We start from the raw sequence: 16,885 nt of genomic DNA, 5'->3' as shown, positions 1-16,885 counted from the left end.
CGCAATGGTGTTTCAGCATCTTTTCACCAGTGAAAGCTGAGCGAGACACAGCTAGCAATCCATTTCAGTTGATGGGTCTTCATTTCTGGGAGAAAGTGAGGACTGCAGATGCTGGAGATCAGAACTGAAAATGTGTTCCTGGAAAAGCGCAGCAGGTCAGACAGCATCCAAGGAGCAGGAGAATCGACGTTTCGGGCATGAGCCCTTCTTCAGGAGGGCTCATTCCTGAAGAAGGGCTCATGCCCAAAACGTCGATTCTCCTGCTCCTTGGATGCTGCCTGACCTGCTGCGCTTTTACAGCAACACATTTTCAGCTCGGATCTTCATTTCTCACAACTTTGCCAATGGCTGAAGAAGCCAATCCTGGTTCCACCACATGTGGAATAGTGTGAATGAGTTAAATTTATATTTCCTGCCAATACTTTGAATTCACAATATCTCTAAACCAGTTTGTGCATTACAATATTCCTGTTTTCCTAATACATTACCCAGAAAAGACATTATCTCTATTTAAGTTCTTAATCTCTGAATAAAGATATACTGATAAACAATTCCAATACAAAACATCTCATTGCTGTGCACAATTTCATTTATTTTAGGCTGAAGGGCAAGGCCAGGAAAGGAAAAAAATAAAACGCAGAGGCGACTATTACTCAATACAGACCTCCCTGATTGTGGCTGCTGTTAAAAAGCTGCTTCCGATTGGTTTAAATATGTGCACTGCAGGAGACCAAGAATTAATCTCATTGGCCAAACAAAGATACAGTCTGGTAATGTTCCACTTTTCTTCTTGGTTCGATGCCATCCAAACTTTATTAGATAACACTCTCAGCAAATTCGAAGGAATAGCAAACTTGCATGTAATGTTTTTTTCTCAATGTTTGCTTCAGTTTATGTTCATGACATTAAATACTGATTATTTTTGTACTCAAAATCTATGTCAAATATTCCTAGGGCAGAATTGATTCAATACATATTATCATCTCACTTCATCTCTACAGTACGTTAATTTACACCACTATTCCCTCTGTTACTTCGTGTGGTACTCTTTTGCCAAGTATGTCTTGCTCTAAATTGATAGAAAAAAAGCAGAAGCTGAGACTGATTAGCTATTATTGTTCATTGTTGTGGTGAAGTATCCCTAGATATGGAGATTGATTCCTGGAGTTAAGTCAAAATGTGTTGCAATACTCATACCATTTTTAAATTGAAGGTTTGTTTGTACTGTTACATTAGTGCCATTTCACAATTAGGCAAATGTAATTTAATAATGCAAACAGTTCATAGAGTCATAGAGATGTACAGCACGGAAACAGATCTTCGTTCCAACTCGCCCAAGCTGACCAGATATCCCAACCCAATCTAGTCCCACCTGCCAGCACCTAGCCCTTATCCCTCCAAACCCATTCTATTCATATACCCATCCAAATGCCTTTTAAATGTCGCAATTGTACCAGCCACCACCACTTTCTCTGGCAGCTCTTTCCATACACTTACCACCCTCTGAGTGAAAAGGTTGCCCCTTAGGTCTCTTTTATATCTTTCCCCTCTCACCCTAAACCTATGCCCTCTATTTCTGGACTCCCCCACCTAGGGAAACGACTTTGTCTATTTATCCTATCCATGCCTCTCATGATTTTATAAACCTCTATAAGGTCACCCCTCAGCCTCCGGTCCTCCAGGGAAAACAGCCCCAGCCTGTTCAGCCTCTCCCTATAGTTCAAATCCTCTAACCCTGGCAACATCCTTGTAAATCTTTTCTGAACCCTTTCAAGTTTCACAACATCTTTCCGATAGGAAGGAGACCAGAATTGCACGCAATATTCCAACAGTGGCCTAACCAATGTCCTGTACAGCTGCAACATGACCTCCCAACTCCTGTACTCAACACTCTGACCAATAAAGGAAAGCATACCAAATATCTTCTTCACTATCTTATCTACCTGCAACTCCATTTTCAAGGAGCTATGAACCTGCACTCCAAGGTCTCTTTGTTCAGCAACACTCCCTAGGACCTTACCATTAATGAATAAGTCCTGCTAAGATTTGCTTTCCCAAAGTGCAGCACCTCTTATTTTTCTAAATTAAACACCATCTGCCACTTCTCAGCCCATTGGCCCATCTGATCAAGATCCCATTGTAATCTGAGGTAACCTTCTTCGCTGTCCACTACACTGTCCAATTTTGGTGTCATCTGCAAACTTACTAACTATACGTCTTATGCTCACATTCAAATCATGATGAAAATGATGAAAAGTAGTGGACCCAGCACCGATCCTAGTGGCACAGGCCTCCACCACCACTCTCTATCTTCTATCTGTGAGCCACTTCTGTATCCAAATGGCGAGTTTTCCCTGTATTCCATGAGATCTAACCTTGCTAACCAGTCTCTCATGGGGGACCTTGTCGAGCGCCTTACTGAAGACCATATAGATCACATCTGCCGCTCTGCCCTCATCAATCCTCTTTGTTACGTCTTCCAAAAACTCAATCAAATTTGTGACACATGATTTTCATTGCATAAAGCCATGTCAATTATCCCTAATCGGTCCTTGCTTTTCCAAATACATGTACATCCTGTCCCTCAGGATTCCCCCCAACAACTTGCCCACCACCGACGTCAAGCTCACTGGTCTATAGTTCCCTGGCTTGTCCTTACCACCCTTCTTAAACAGTGGCACCATGTTAGCCAACCTCCAGTCTTCTGGCACCTCACCTGTGACTATCGCTGATACAAATATCTCAACAAGAGGCCCAGCAATCACTTCCCTAGCTTCCCACAGAGTACTAAGGTTCTTGATTTTTCTTTAGGTATTGCAGTCTTGTAATGGAATTATTATGGTATAATGCTTCTTACCATCGTGTTATCTACCAACAGAAAGACACAGATGAAGAAGTTAAAGAATTTCTTACAAATAACATGCATTTACAGGTTAAGGTAATGCTAATGTTTGCATATCCTTTTAGCTTAAGTTACAGGTGATACCTATCCTTATTTTATGTCAGCAACTTTATTTTGTTTTTGGTTATATTGAAAGGTCACACATAAAATGTCAGGTTTTAACTTTCAGATAATCCAAACTCTTTTATGTTTTACAGCATTTGCTGTTTTTATTTCACCTTGATTTTGTTTGTTACTTAATCTATATCACTTCATAATAAAGAAGTTGTGATCTGACATTTACTGAAAACATAACTGTCAGTGTCTTCAAAAGCAAAACAGGACTCATGCTCAAAGTCTACATCTTTGTTTTGTTAGAGTTAGCCCAGACAGTCTCCAACTGACTGACTGCTTGGTAGTCAAATATTCTTTAGCAATGTGTTGGACTTTCTGTGCCTCCATCAAGGTGTGTTTTCAGCAGATGGGCACATCATAGAGGCTGGGTGGTCAGCTCTCCATCTTTCTACCCATCCTCAATCTCAACCCCATAATATGCAGGGTGTGCAGTCACTGAAAGGCCAGCCTACCGTATGTAGATAAAAAATTAAGCACCAATTAAGATTTAACAAGGCTGAACTATATCTGGGAGATAGTGAGGACTGTAGATGCTGGAGAGTCAGGCTTGATAAAGTGTGGTGCTGGAAAAGGCACAGCAGGTCAGGCAGCATCTGAGCAGCAGGAGAGTCTATATCTGGCATGGGCAGCCAAGTGGGAGTGTGTGAGCAATGGCAGAAAGAAAGGAAGATACAGTAGGGTTGTCCTTTGCGCTTTGGGGGCACTCCATCCCCAATTCCTGAAGACTCAATTTCTCAACTACCCACCATGAAAATCTCAGCCCTGACCTCCTAACCCTACTCCTCCCGAAACTTCCAAATCCTCTAACCTGCAATATCCTAGACCAACATTAGGCCAAGATCTATGCTGTCTTCTTCATGACAGTACTGGCAGTGACCATTACTGAGTTGGTGGCGCTGCTGGCTCTACTGCTTAGGATTGGCTGGCAGTTCATCATAGCAGGTCTTCCTCCACAATGACGGGTGCAAGTCACACAATTTGGTGAAATAACCCACCCGCAACTTGTTATAGCTGCAAGGAGGGCATTTTTTTCTGGTCTGTTGACATCCTTAATGTCTCAAGAGGGGGAATTAAATTTGCTTTTTCTCACAATCGGCCGAGGTGATAGAAACTGGTTTCAAAACATCATGTGCCTACACAAGTAGAGTTAACAACCCTATGAAACAAGGACAGAATGATGTTCTATTTGATTCAGGTGGAAAATCTACTTCCATCTCTCTCGTTTTGCTTCATTGTCATTGTATTACTGATTCTTCACTCTTCCATGCAGTCTGATGACCCAGCAGTTAGGTGGCAACTTAACTTATATAAAGATATTGCCAAGCCAGAAGAGAGGATGGATCCTCAGAAGATTGTTGAGCGTCTGCAAAAAATTTCAGCTGCTATATTCCATTTGGAGCAGGTAATTTAGACAAAGTGTTTGCAATCATTAAGGGATTCATTATCAAAGATGGCAATACTGTGTAAGAGCACAAATGTTAAATCCCTTAGCCAAAATGAAAGTGGCTCCTGTAACTACAATCACAAGACATTAATGTACTAGCTTTCGGAGTAATGCTCCTTCGTCCGGTAGCTACTGGAGTAGCTAGAACAATCTAGGTTTGTTCAATATACATCAGCACCTCCACATCAATACAAGAATAGGCCACTTAATTGTATCGTAATGGAGAACTCTGGGATAATTACTGAGTTATTATAAAATGAGAAATATTTATAATTCTTAAATTATTAAGTCAACTCAAAAGTACTCACTTTTTATCCATGAGATTGTGCTTTAGTCACCTCACAGAATCAAAGGTTTTTCAGCTGCTGCTGCATAAAAGTGTGCAAATATCCCAGCTAGGAGGAATACTGACTCTACATGCAGTGTGCACTCATTGTTGACCTCATATACTCTTTTGATAAGCTTAGTAACTGGATGCATTAAATGCTGTGTTTTTTTTTATCTCCATGTGCAATCAGGCAACAGGACTGCAATTAACATCTCCAAAAGATTAATACACTGTTTACAAAATAATTGAAATTGAGACAAGTTTGAAATTACTCATTACTGAACAGATTTGGGGAAAATGACTTATCCATTTGCTGGGAATTCTCAGAATTGTTTTGATTCAGAGCAAATCCTGTTGGAAACCTTGCAATTTGTGAAGCCAAATGCAAATAGTTCTGTCTTCTGTAATATTGTATGGTATATTTTAAAAATTGGACAATCCCTGTTGGAAAGATAAAGTAAATTAATAGATACTGACGATAAAGAGATCTCAGAACATAAATCTACTAAATAGTTACCTGGCCAAAGAGGAAAGTACTGGTGTCGAGGTACCCTTCTGGCTTTACGAAGCTGCCATAGCTTAAGGTGAGATATCTTAGGTGCTTAATTACTCATAATGAAATTTATATCCAAATGCCTGTTTTTCATTAACTTGTCTATTCAATGCTGATAATGTGTAAGGACTACAGGCAAAACATTAAGGTAACAGGTCCATCTTAAATTTGAAAGCAAAATAAATTCAATTAAAATGTACTTAAACCAAACGTAAACCACGGCGAGGATGTTGTGATCAGGAGGAAGGAAAGCACATACCATCTACCTCTCTGACAGCTGTCCTCAAGGCTCTTGCGGGCTTTAGAATCAAGGCTTACTCTCATCCTGCATTTGATCTACTGTGACAACTGTGGGGTGACATGGTGGCTCAGTGGTTAGCACTGCTGTCTCACAGTGCCAGGGACCGAGGTTCAATTCTCGCCTTGAGTGACTGTCTGTGTAGAGTTTGCATATTCTCCCCGTGTCTGTGTGGGATTCCTCCTACAATCCAAAGATGTGCAGGTCAGGTGAATTGAAAATGTGTTGCTGGAAAAGTGCAGCAGGTCAGGCAGCATCCAGGGAACAGGAGAATCGACGTTTCGGGCATAAGCCCTTCTTTAGGAATTCCTGAAGAAGGGCTTATGCCCGAAAAGTCGATTCTCCTGTTCCCTGGAGGCTGCCTGACCTGCTGCGTTTTTCCAGCAACACATTTTCAGCTCTGATCTCCAGCATCTGCAGACCTCACTTTCTCCCCAGGTCAGGTGAATTGGCCATGCTAAGTTGCCCATAATGTTAGGTGCATTAGTTAGTGATAAATATAGGGTACGGTAATTGGTCTGGGTGGGTTACTCTTCGGAGACTCACTGTGGACCTGTTGGGCTGAATGGCTGTAGGGAATCTAATCTAATCTTTACTATGGATTTGTGTCATCTGTGGGTCAAACAGCAGTGGGACTCTTCAACTGATCAGATTGAGAACCCTCACTGAGACAACACACACTGGGTCAAACAGCAGTGGGACTCTTGAATGGATCAATTCGAAAATCCCTCACTGAGACACATACAAACTAAACCAAGGAGCACTAAACATCAAATAATGGTTAGAATTAGGTGAAAGACAGAAAGCAAAATAAAGATTGTTCAAATTGGATTAAGGGTGAGAGATAAATGAGGCAGAAGTATTTTATTTAAAACCCTAACATTACATTAATAAATATCATGTCATTAGGAGATACTTTTGTTTTTTAATTGCCGGCCTTTACTTGCTGTGGCAAATTCAGTGAGCACGGAATATTCAAATCCAGCAAATTCTTAAAAATAAATTAATGGGCACGATGCCTCTATGTAAAGCAAACAGCAGAGTGACGCATGTTGACCAGAGAATAGTGCATCTCTTGTTTATCTTAATTTAGAAATTGGTTTCTATCATGTTTTGGTATGAAAATAATAATAGTAAATCCTTGGTAAATTATGTTTATTTTTTTAAAGGTGGAGCAGCCATTACGCTTGAAGAAAACAGGGTGGCACAGGCTGTTATCCAAGCAACGAAAGAGAGCAGTGGTTGCCTGCTTCAGGATGGCTCCATTGTATAATCTGCCAAGGTAGGGGTGTGCTGCATGTTCATGTAGTCAGAAACAAATTAGCAATTGTTTCTCCAATTTACCCTTTATCATATGGTCTTGTATTTTCATTTTCATTTATGACCTTGTAAAGCTAGTATATTGGATATAGTATTTCTTTTTCCCACACTGGTTAACAGTCATGCCCAACCATTATTCATGTTGTTATCTCATCTTCTTAAAACTTGCTTCCATTCTGTGTTCCTCTGTCAAAAGGGTAAATAAATGTTCTGTTGCTCTGTGGTTATGATGAGGACATGTACCTTCCTGCACTCCTATCTTGTAGGAAGACTCATTTCTCTTTGTAGCTTAACCACCACCCCGAGATTGGCATGTGAGAAATCACATGCAAGCCAACAACTTATGTATTCATTTTAACTGTGTGATTTGTCCAGACTGTATATTTAGTGTCGAAAGGCATTTCATAAAGCTAGTCATGATACTTTGTCTATTAATTATAAGTCACACAGAACATCTGTGTAAATGAAAATGTAATTAATACATGTAGTTAAAATAATTTAATGGAATGACCAGAGTGAGGTCTTTGACAAATATTTATTTATGTGCCGCCTTAAAATGAAAACATCCGTAATATGTAAAACCTTAACAGAGAAAATATTTATAGCTGCTTTGTTTTAATTCACCTAGTATAGTGCAGTATCCCACAGAAAATTCAGGAAAAATATCTATGCTTTCAATTGATCCATGCAAAAAAAATGTATCCCTTTTCTTTAGACACAAAATTAACATTTACTTCCTGAACTCCTATCAACATCTGTGGCTGGAAAAGCTATATAAGAACACTGACTTTGAGAGTCTTATCGTCTATTTGACGGTAAAGTAAAATAGTTGCTTGATAGGCACAGCTTCCTGTCCTTTCATACACTCTCCTTTGCGCACCTCCTGCCTTCAGTTTGTACAATGAACCTTACAGAATCTGATTGGTCAGTCAGTCAATTAAAAATCACTGCAAATCTTGCATCCAAATGGCAAAAGCAAAAAGCAGTGCAAATGTTTAAATGTAAAAATAATCTGCACTGCACTCAGCTGCTCAATGTCTTGGGATATCTTTGCCACCATGTAGGCAGTATATAAATTAAAGCTATTGCTGCCACACAATGTTGATTGTAGATGTATATCTACAATGACTATCGATGTAGACATAACAGAGAACAGTAAAACAGATTATGCTGACCACTTGATCTCTGAAGGTGAAAGAGTATCAAAATTATTTTTAAGATTGTGAAGGAAATGTATTAAGGGATACCCAGTTCAATCAGACTCTTCAAGCATCATAATTCATTTGTTCACTGATTCCAATGCTTGAGATAGTTGCAGTTTAATATGAATTATAATTAAAACAAATGGAATTTATGAAGTTTTAATAGTAAGTGAGAGTTTAAGATGATTCAAATTTCAGCATATCTCTGTTTTTCCTTATTCAATTGAATCATACTTTATTCAGCATTAAACCCTAAAGGACATTAGAAAGTAATTCACACTTCAAATTCATCTGAGATTATGGCACACCATTGACCAATCAGAAAATGGGAGTTGTACAAAGCTCTACTAATGGTTTTTATCTGTTATTTAAATTAATAAAGTCTCCCTTAATCTACTAAAAGAAACTGTCTCACCTCCTACTCCTCCTGATTTTACTATACCCTCCCGCTTCCTAGGCATCGTGCTGTTAACCTCTTCCTTCAGAGTTATCAGAAATCATGGATAGAGACAGAGGAGTACTCATTTGAGGAGAAACTAATTGAGGATTTAGCTGTAAGTACTGGCCTCTTTCGTGACTGGTTTCCAGTTCATGTACAAGTGGCCATGCTGCATTCTGCAAGATGTGCTATTGCCAAGCTTTATAAAATATGTGCAAGTTTTCTCAATGAGTTATATTAGGCAGGTTTGAGGGTGAAAATATGTTGCTGCTGCTCTTCATGGGAAACTGGAATGGGACTTAGCTCCTATGAGTGGCAAGGTACCTTTTGAGCTTGAGTAAGGTGGACTGGCTTTAGCTGTCATTAGCTTGTGTTTGGTGCAGAGAATGAAAGAATGCATAACGCAGGTGATCATTTGATGATACTTAACTGCTACATTTTTTAGCATGGAGTATCAAGGCTGTAAATGGCTGGAAAGATCTCCCTCTGTTCCTAATTCAGAAACTGTGTGCTATTCATATTTGGTGCCAGTTAGCTCAATTGACTGGAGGGCTGGTTTGCGTTGCAGAGTTGTACCAACAGCATGGGTTCAATTCCCACATCGGCTGAGGTTACCATGAAGAACTCTCATATTCAACCTCTCCCCTCTGCTGAGGAGTGGTGACCCTCAGGTTAAGCAACCATCAATCGTCCCTCTCTCTCTCATGAGAGAGCTGCCAAAGTCTGTTAAGGCAATGGCAACTTTTTACTTTGCAACTTACCACCACATCCTTTCCACTTATTAGAGACTTGCTGTTCTAAAAATTATACCTTTTATCACCCTTTCCTAATTGGCTTGGAGATCAGTTAAAAGCCAGCCACATTCCTGTGGGTTGAGTGTCAAATATAGATCAGAATAGGTAAGGATGACTCTTTCTCTTCCCTAAGGAATATTAGTGAACCAGATGGGTTTTTACAGCAATTGACTGTGGTTTCATGGTCCCTATTACTGTGACTTACTTTCAATTTCAGATTTATTCATTGAAATCTGCCATCCTTATCTGCTGTGGCTGGCATGTGACTTTCACCATAACGTGGCTGGCTCTTAACTCGCCAGTGAAATGCCCAAGCAGGCCACGAAGGGCAATTAGGAATGGGTAACGAATACCAGCCTTGCCATTGATGCCCATGTCCTGCGAAAAAGTGAGAAAATTGATAGTTTGGACAACTAACCAGCTTCTAGATTTTTGTCAGCCTTCCTCTTTAACTAGTTGCTAATTGACACTGAAGAGTTACATAGATTTTTCACAGTTTTAATTTTTTTCACCTGTAGAAACATATCACTTCCCCCTGAAAAATGTCATGAGGGCAACTAAAGCCTGAAACTGTTATGACTGTCAATGGTGCAGTATGTTCATCACTTGCTCAGACACCTACTGGATAGATTGGATTGTACAAGGGAGAATCCATGGCACTGAATGTTGAGATGCATTATACAACTGCTGTTGCATGTGTTAAAAATGTAGTAAAAGAATGCCCAAGTGTGTTATAAAGCTCTGACTGGCTAAGGTCATGTCATAAAACATGACTGAAGCTCAAATAGTTTATCAAATATCCTTTCACAAAGATTGTGTAGGAGCCTTGTAACAAGCTTGTCAGGGTTTTTTTTGGGTTATGTAATCCTGAAGTTGTATGAAATGCACTGAATTTGCCTGTGTTGCTAGGCTGTGCTTGCACGTTGTGCTATGGTTTGCTGAATTTGAAAGCAATAAGGACACAAGTTTTTTTTTGTTGTTCAGATCTTTTGTAAGGTTGATTGCTACTTTATTTGTCTATGGCTTTAGAGAGCAGTTCATATTATGCACTGAATAAAAACCGAAAGAACTGCCGATGCTGTAAATCAAAATCAAAAACAGAAGTTGCTGGAAAAGCTCAGCAGGTCTGGCAGCATCTGTGAAGAGAGAGGGTCACTGGGCCTGAAACTTTAACTCTGATTTCTCTTCACAGATGCTGCCAAACCTTCTGAGCTTTTTCAGCAACTTCAGTTTTTGTTTCAGATTATGCGCTGCTTCGTGATGATTGCATTCTAAAATCAAATCAGACTACCTCCTTGACTGTTAAAAGGTGAAATATTTTGATACAATTTATCAAATGAAACAAAGGCAAATACTTTGAGTAAGTCATAGCAGCAACAGAATTCACAGATATTTGCTACTAATTGCAGATAATGATTCTTGCACACAAGGGTGATCACTGTTGAGAGATATGTATGCAATTGGCAGGAAGGTGACCAGGGAACTTCCATCCCCTCCCTGCCTCCACCCTGATTAAATCTATGGTGGTTAGGCCCATTCCACCACAGCTAGTACTAACCCAGGATAGAAGCCGTTTAATCAAGCAGGAACATGACAGGTAAAGCCTGGCAGGTTTTGTCCCATTGTTCAAAGGCATGCTGATCGGGGGACCTAGCAATTGGAATATTTGGCTGGGAGGTGGCAGTAGCACAAGCACATTTTGGTGAAATGAAAAAAAAATTAACATAAAGGACAGTTAGGCCCTGGCATCAAATGCTGATTTTGCCAGCAAAGCCATGTCCCATGAAAGAATAAAATAAACTACCAGTTTGGACAACTATCCAACTCCTATACTTTTGTCAGTGTTCCTCTGTAACTAGTTGCTAATTGACACTAAAGATTTCCATAGATTATTCAGTTTTAATTTTTACATGAAATTAAACCTTGCTGTATAATTGAATTACAATTCCTACAGCCCTTTGGCCCAACAAGTCCACACCAACCCTCTGAAGAGTAACACACCCCGATCCATTCTTCAACCCTACCTTTAGCCCTGACTAATGCACCTAGCCTATACATCCCTGAACACTATAGGCAATTTAGCACAGCCAATTCACCTAACCTGCACATCTTTGGATTGTGGGAGGAAACCCATGCACACACAGGGAGAATATGCAAACTCCACACAGACAATCACCCTAGCTGGAATTGAACCCGGGTCCCTGGCCATGTGAGGCAGCAGTGCTCACCACTGAGCCACCGAGCCACCTTGTGTTGCCAAGTTCTTCAGCTTAGTGGCTTGGTTTCCACCCTTTGGAGGGAGGATCAATATTCTCCTGACTGATCATTTTCGTCCCAGATCCAAGAATCTGCAATTAGGCATGGAAGGTTTAATTTCAGGTAAAGGATGTCTTCTGCCATGATTCCAAAGTTGACTGCATTTTGAAGGTCATAATTGATCAAGTTACATTTTATATTACTGTAATTGGTCTGAAATATTGTTCCTTCTCTTACTACCCTCTTTCATCAATATCGTCATGTTATGTTTTAAATTAAACTACAGCTGTGCCATCTAATAGATGAGCATGCCTTTCAAAAGGGTTTGTTTGTTCAAACTAATAAAACTATCTTTGGACCTCTGTGAGAATTATCTAACTTGTTTAATGTGCAAAACTGAAACTAAGAGTGGAGAGAAAATTTGTGATTTTTTTGAGAAGAAATCTGATGCAGGGTCATGTAATTTATTAACAACTATCTATTTATCTTAGATAAATAGTCTTACTTGTAAACTAATGATTTATGGAGATAATTAGATGCAAAATGTGATTGTTCTTGTTTTGCACATTCTATAAAACTGTACAGCTCACAGTTTAAGTACTTTGGCTTGTATCCACTGGTTTAAAACAAACCTTTAAATGTGCTTAGAAACCTGCTAAAATATCAGAAGAAGAGGAAGAAGTGTCTGAGAAGAAACCGGATCCGCTTCACCAGCTTATACTTCACTTCAGCCGTAGTGCCCTCACTGAAAGGAGGTAAAATAAACATATTCTTTTACTTTTGTCTAGGCTGTTGCTGCCAATCAAACAATACTAGGTATATCACTGGGTAAGAAAGAAACAATAAGTACCAGCAACTGAAGTAAACAAGGAAGCATTTCTTTGATTTGGAAATGTACTAAATCATCAATAATGTTGGGCAAATAACTGTTGCTCCACCCTGTAAAGGATTCCACATTGTAAAGGGTTCAACACCTTCTGTTCTCTCAACTCCTTTACAACTTGTTCCATGACAGTTTAAGCTTACTTGTGGAAGTCCCTAGTTTATTCAGAGCAATATCGTTCTAGCATTTATTCCAGGTTTGAATGGTATATAATGGAAGAAAACAGTAAATGGTCCAAATCCACACTTTGACAGTTTTATTTCGATTGACCACACTACAAAACATTACACCCCAATGATTACTAGCTCCGCATATTTATTTAATGCACACCCAACCAGTTAAATCTTAATGAATATATCTATCTCTTTTTCCAAAAGGACTTTATTTGGTCTCAGGCATTCCTTCAGATGACATGAGATGATAATATGAAGGCTTGACTGGACACACCTCGACCCAGAAATTCCTCTGAATAAGCAGTGATGCTCAATTGCTAATGGTTTTATTTCAGATTTGGAACCTGCTTTGTGACTTACCCAGACCACTTCAAAAACCTATGTAACTGGAACAGTTCTTAAGACAAGCAGCAGTGCAGATCTACTCATCATGGTAGAAATGGAGAGATGCTTATAGTCTTACACCAGCTATTGTTGTTTCTGTTCACAAGAGGGAGATGAAAGCAGTTAGTGCCTTGTACTGAAAGTATTCTTTATCTTAAGTCTTCACGTTAATTTCAAGAGCTTATCCTCATTAAAAGAGTGGAGCAAACCATAGTTGACCATATACAAAATGTTGCCCCCAAATTGCATTTTATAATATTGAATTGCTTTTGTCAGAAATTTTAGGCAAACAAACTAAAACCAAACTTCAATTCTCCAGAATTAAATGTTTTCAAATCACCTTTTGCAGTGTTATTGAAGATGATCCTTTGTACCTTGCATATGCAGACATGATGGCAAAGGTAAGTGAGACAGAGAGCGGTGCGGGCAGGGCACAAAGAACTTGTTTACTTTTTCTCGAGGGCTTCCTTTGTTTTGATTTCAGCAGTTACCTTTTGGTTTTCAGGGGCTATCTTTCATTCTCATTAACCCTTTTATTAAATGATGCAGTCACACAGTAACAATGCCTTCTGTATTTCTGTTGTTATATAGGATATCTGAAGTAGACAGAATTATAAGAATTCATTAGTATCCTCAATAATTGTCTACCCCATTACATATAAAGCCACAGTACACAAAGAAGGCATTACTTTTCTATATGCTACAGTATTCAAATTGATTCAAGAAAACAGACACAGGTTAGCACAAGCTTTTCCAAAAAACATTGATGTATGTCTCTACACAAAAAAAACAATCATCCTAAACACCTCTTCTATAAACTGGTGAGGTCACAGCTTGTATTCCCAAGCTAGAATATTTTAAACAGGTAGCTACTACCCTTTTACTGATCTCAGATTTAGATTTAAAAATTGATGCAATCTTTACTATAATAATATCGACTACAATGTTCTCCATAGAATAGCTCCTGAACAAATGCAACCTTTTGGTAGCTGTATCGCATTTGTTGCAAAGTACTTTGTTACCTCGGTGATTTCACGTTTTTATCATTCCAATCTAGTATTAAATTGTTGTTAGATTTGAAACTGTTCTCACTTCTTTGCAACTGCTTCCTCCCTCCCCTTGCCTTGGCAGACTGTCTTGTGTCTCACTTCACTATCACCATCACTCCTCGCTGCAACCTCCCAGCCCTTGCAGCCTGCATCACTGCCTTTAAGGTGTCCCTTTCCCTCCCAGTCAGACCTCACTGGCCCTCCCATCATTTCCCTGGTGACCTTTGCTCTGCCAGTACTATTGACATAGCTGCCAGAGTGTTCATCCCTGCATTTGCTGCTGATTGGCTCACTAGTTGACTCATCAGCAGCAAGCATAGGGGAAACCAATCTGTGATTGGAGGAGCAGCTTCCTTCCATTTCCTTCCATTGTACTTATGGGTGACTTTTCCCTAACTGGTTGTCCTCAAGTGAGGTTTCCAGAGAGATTGGAGGTTTTTTGGAGAGTTCACCCTCTTCCCATGTATTATGAACATTAGGGAGAGGCCGATCACAGTGCTGTAAGCATGCATGTCCTCCTATTGTTAAGGCAGTCACCAGTTTTGGAGATGGCCACAATGGATAAAATAGAAATGGGGCGGAGCTAAAGCGGAGGGGTGTGTGTGGGTACAAAATACCAAGTGGTGAGAAATGAAAGGTTGTGTGACTGGTTGACAGGGAGGGAGGGGGATTGGAAAACGGGGGCCAGAATGCTCAAGCATTTCTCACATGTTCCATTAGTGATGAAAATATCTCATTGGTAACCAATCTGATGTTTATGGCCACTTGTTACTGATTCTTCTTCGTCTGATCAATCTTAATCACCCATTTCCACTGGGGCATTTGGTTGAGGATTTGAGATAGGAGCCATGTGGTATTTCCCTGTTTTTCATATTTAGTACAAAAGGTAAACTATCTCCACTGGTTCACTAGGAGCTGCTTCCCTCCAAAGATTGAATTGTTGGCAGCGTTCTGTGGACCATGGGGTGCACCTGAAAGGGAGAATTGGTGAAGTTGGTAATGGAAATACTTCTCGTTCCTTGCGAATTTTGTTCTATGAAAACATTTCAGGACTTGACAAAAAATGCTAGGTGAATCCAGAGACCATGTGACCCTAACATTGTCATCTCTGTAATTAGAGCTGCCAAGTTGCTGAGGAGGAAGATGAAGAAAAGGAAAAAACCTTTGAAGTAAGTGGATTGAAGAAAGGTTTCAAAACTGGAGCTTAATTTATTCTGGAAAGAATAATTGTATAAAATGTCATTCCTTCCTCATGGGGCTAATAATGGTCATAAAATTCAAAGTTTGTGAGAAGATTTGTAGCTCGGGTGCTCGTTGCTGTGGTTCTGTTCACGAACCTGGAAGTTTTTGTTGCAAACGTTTCATCCCCTGTCTAGGTGACATCCTCAGTGCTTGGGAGCCTCCTATGAAGCGCTTCTGTGGTGTTTCCTCCGGCATTTATAGTGGCCTGTCCCTGCCGCTTCCGGTTGTCAGTTTCAGCTGTCCACTGTAGTGGCCGGTATATTGGGTCCAGGTCTATGTGTTTGTTGATGAAGTTTGTGGATGAGTGCCAAGCTTCTAGGAATTCCCTGGCTGTTCTTTGTTTCACTTGCCCTATAATGGTAGTGTTGTCCCAGTCAAATTCATGTTGCTTCTCGTCTGCGTGTGTGGCTACTAGGGATAGCTGGTCATGTCGTTTCGTGGCTAGTTGGTGTTCGTGTTGTCCCAGTCAAATTCATGTTGCTTGTCGTCTGCGTGTGTGGCTACTAGGGATAGCTGGGACAACACTACCATTATAGGGCAAGCGAAACAAAGAACAGCCAGGGAATTCCTAGAAGCATGGCACTCATCCACAAACTCCATCAACAAACACATAGACCTGGACCCAATATACCGACCATTACAGCGGACAGCTGAAACTGACAACCGGAAGCGTCAGGGACAGGCCACTATAAATGCCGGAGGAAACACCACAGAAGCGCTTCACAGGAGGCTCCCAAGCACTGAGGATGTCACCTAGACAGGGGCTGAAACGTTTGCAACAAAAACATCCAGCTCGGCGAACAGAACCACAGCAATGGTCATAAAATAAATGAAATTGCTGTGACTGTGACTAAGTAATCTAATTGATTGGCCAATGAGATACTGAATTTCTTAGACACTGTCTTTGGTATTCCCTCAAAAACGAGGACATTGCCACAGAGTATATTAGTGGCATGAACCTTTTTAACAGGGAGGCAGTTGTACTACAGCTTTCGCACAATTTGGTCTGACCAGGAGACTGTCCATTTCTTAATGGGTATGTTGAAGTTATTGGAATTGAAAATTTGAGAAGTGTGTACTTCAGATAATTAGGTATCACCCCATTTATACTATTACCAAAGTAGTTGGAATTACTCCACTTATCTTTGTGTACAGTTCTGCCCTAAATACAGTTATGTGCATTGTGGTCCCACACTGCAGTAAAAAATGCTTTTTGGAGAGTCGATCTGGACTCAATGGGTCGAATGGCCTGCTTCCACACTGTAGGGCTTCTATATCTCTATATTTATCTTTAGCAATTGTTTCAGACAAATGGACGATCTGAAAGATATTGTGAAATTCCATTTTTGTTTTATTTCTAAATCATAAAATGCTTCCATTTTGCTTGACATAGCATAAATATATAAGTAGAAACAGTTCCTGGGTTGCGAACAGATTCCATTCTTGAGTCTGCTTAGAAGTCTGAACACAATGCAGAACAATATAAAGTAATAGTCTGTAAGTA

General features: G+C 40.0%; 1 protein-coding gene across 10 annotated transcripts in view; it reads left to right on the top strand.

The window, feature by feature from the left end:
* Nucleotides 1-16,885, top strand: part of ryr3 (ryanodine receptor 3) — a 347,517-nt gene that overhangs the window by 268,715 nt on the left and 61,917 nt on the right. For 5 of the 10 annotated variants that reach the window (XM_043697981.1, XM_043697979.1, XM_043697978.1 and 2 more), the window contains 8 exons: nt 600-770; nt 2,879-2,938; nt 4,287-4,418; nt 6,809-6,921; nt 8,619-8,715; nt 12,299-12,405; nt 13,440-13,491; nt 15,258-15,308. In XM_043697981.1, coding sequence (XP_043553916.1) covers nt 600-770; nt 2,879-2,938; nt 4,287-4,418; nt 6,809-6,921; nt 8,619-8,715; nt 12,299-12,405; nt 13,440-13,491; nt 15,258-15,308 — 783 coding nt within the window. Of the gene's footprint in view, nt 1-599; nt 771-2,878; nt 2,939-4,286; nt 4,419-6,808; nt 6,922-7,674; nt 7,775-8,618; nt 8,716-12,298; nt 12,406-13,439; nt 13,492-15,257; nt 15,309-16,885 lie in introns of all 10 variants that reach the window. The other 5 variants (XM_043697973.1, XM_043697980.1, XM_043697977.1 and 2 more) reach the window with 1 other exon arrangement.

This window comes from Chiloscyllium plagiosum, chromosome 10 (genome assembly GCF_004010195.1).
Source record: "Chiloscyllium plagiosum isolate BGI_BamShark_2017 chromosome 10, ASM401019v2, whole genome shotgun sequence".
Taxonomy (NCBI): domain Eukaryota; kingdom Metazoa; phylum Chordata; class Chondrichthyes; order Orectolobiformes; family Hemiscylliidae; genus Chiloscyllium; species Chiloscyllium plagiosum.
Note: the sequence above shows the minus strand (reverse complement) of the source record. Positions and strands in the feature narration are given on the sequence as shown.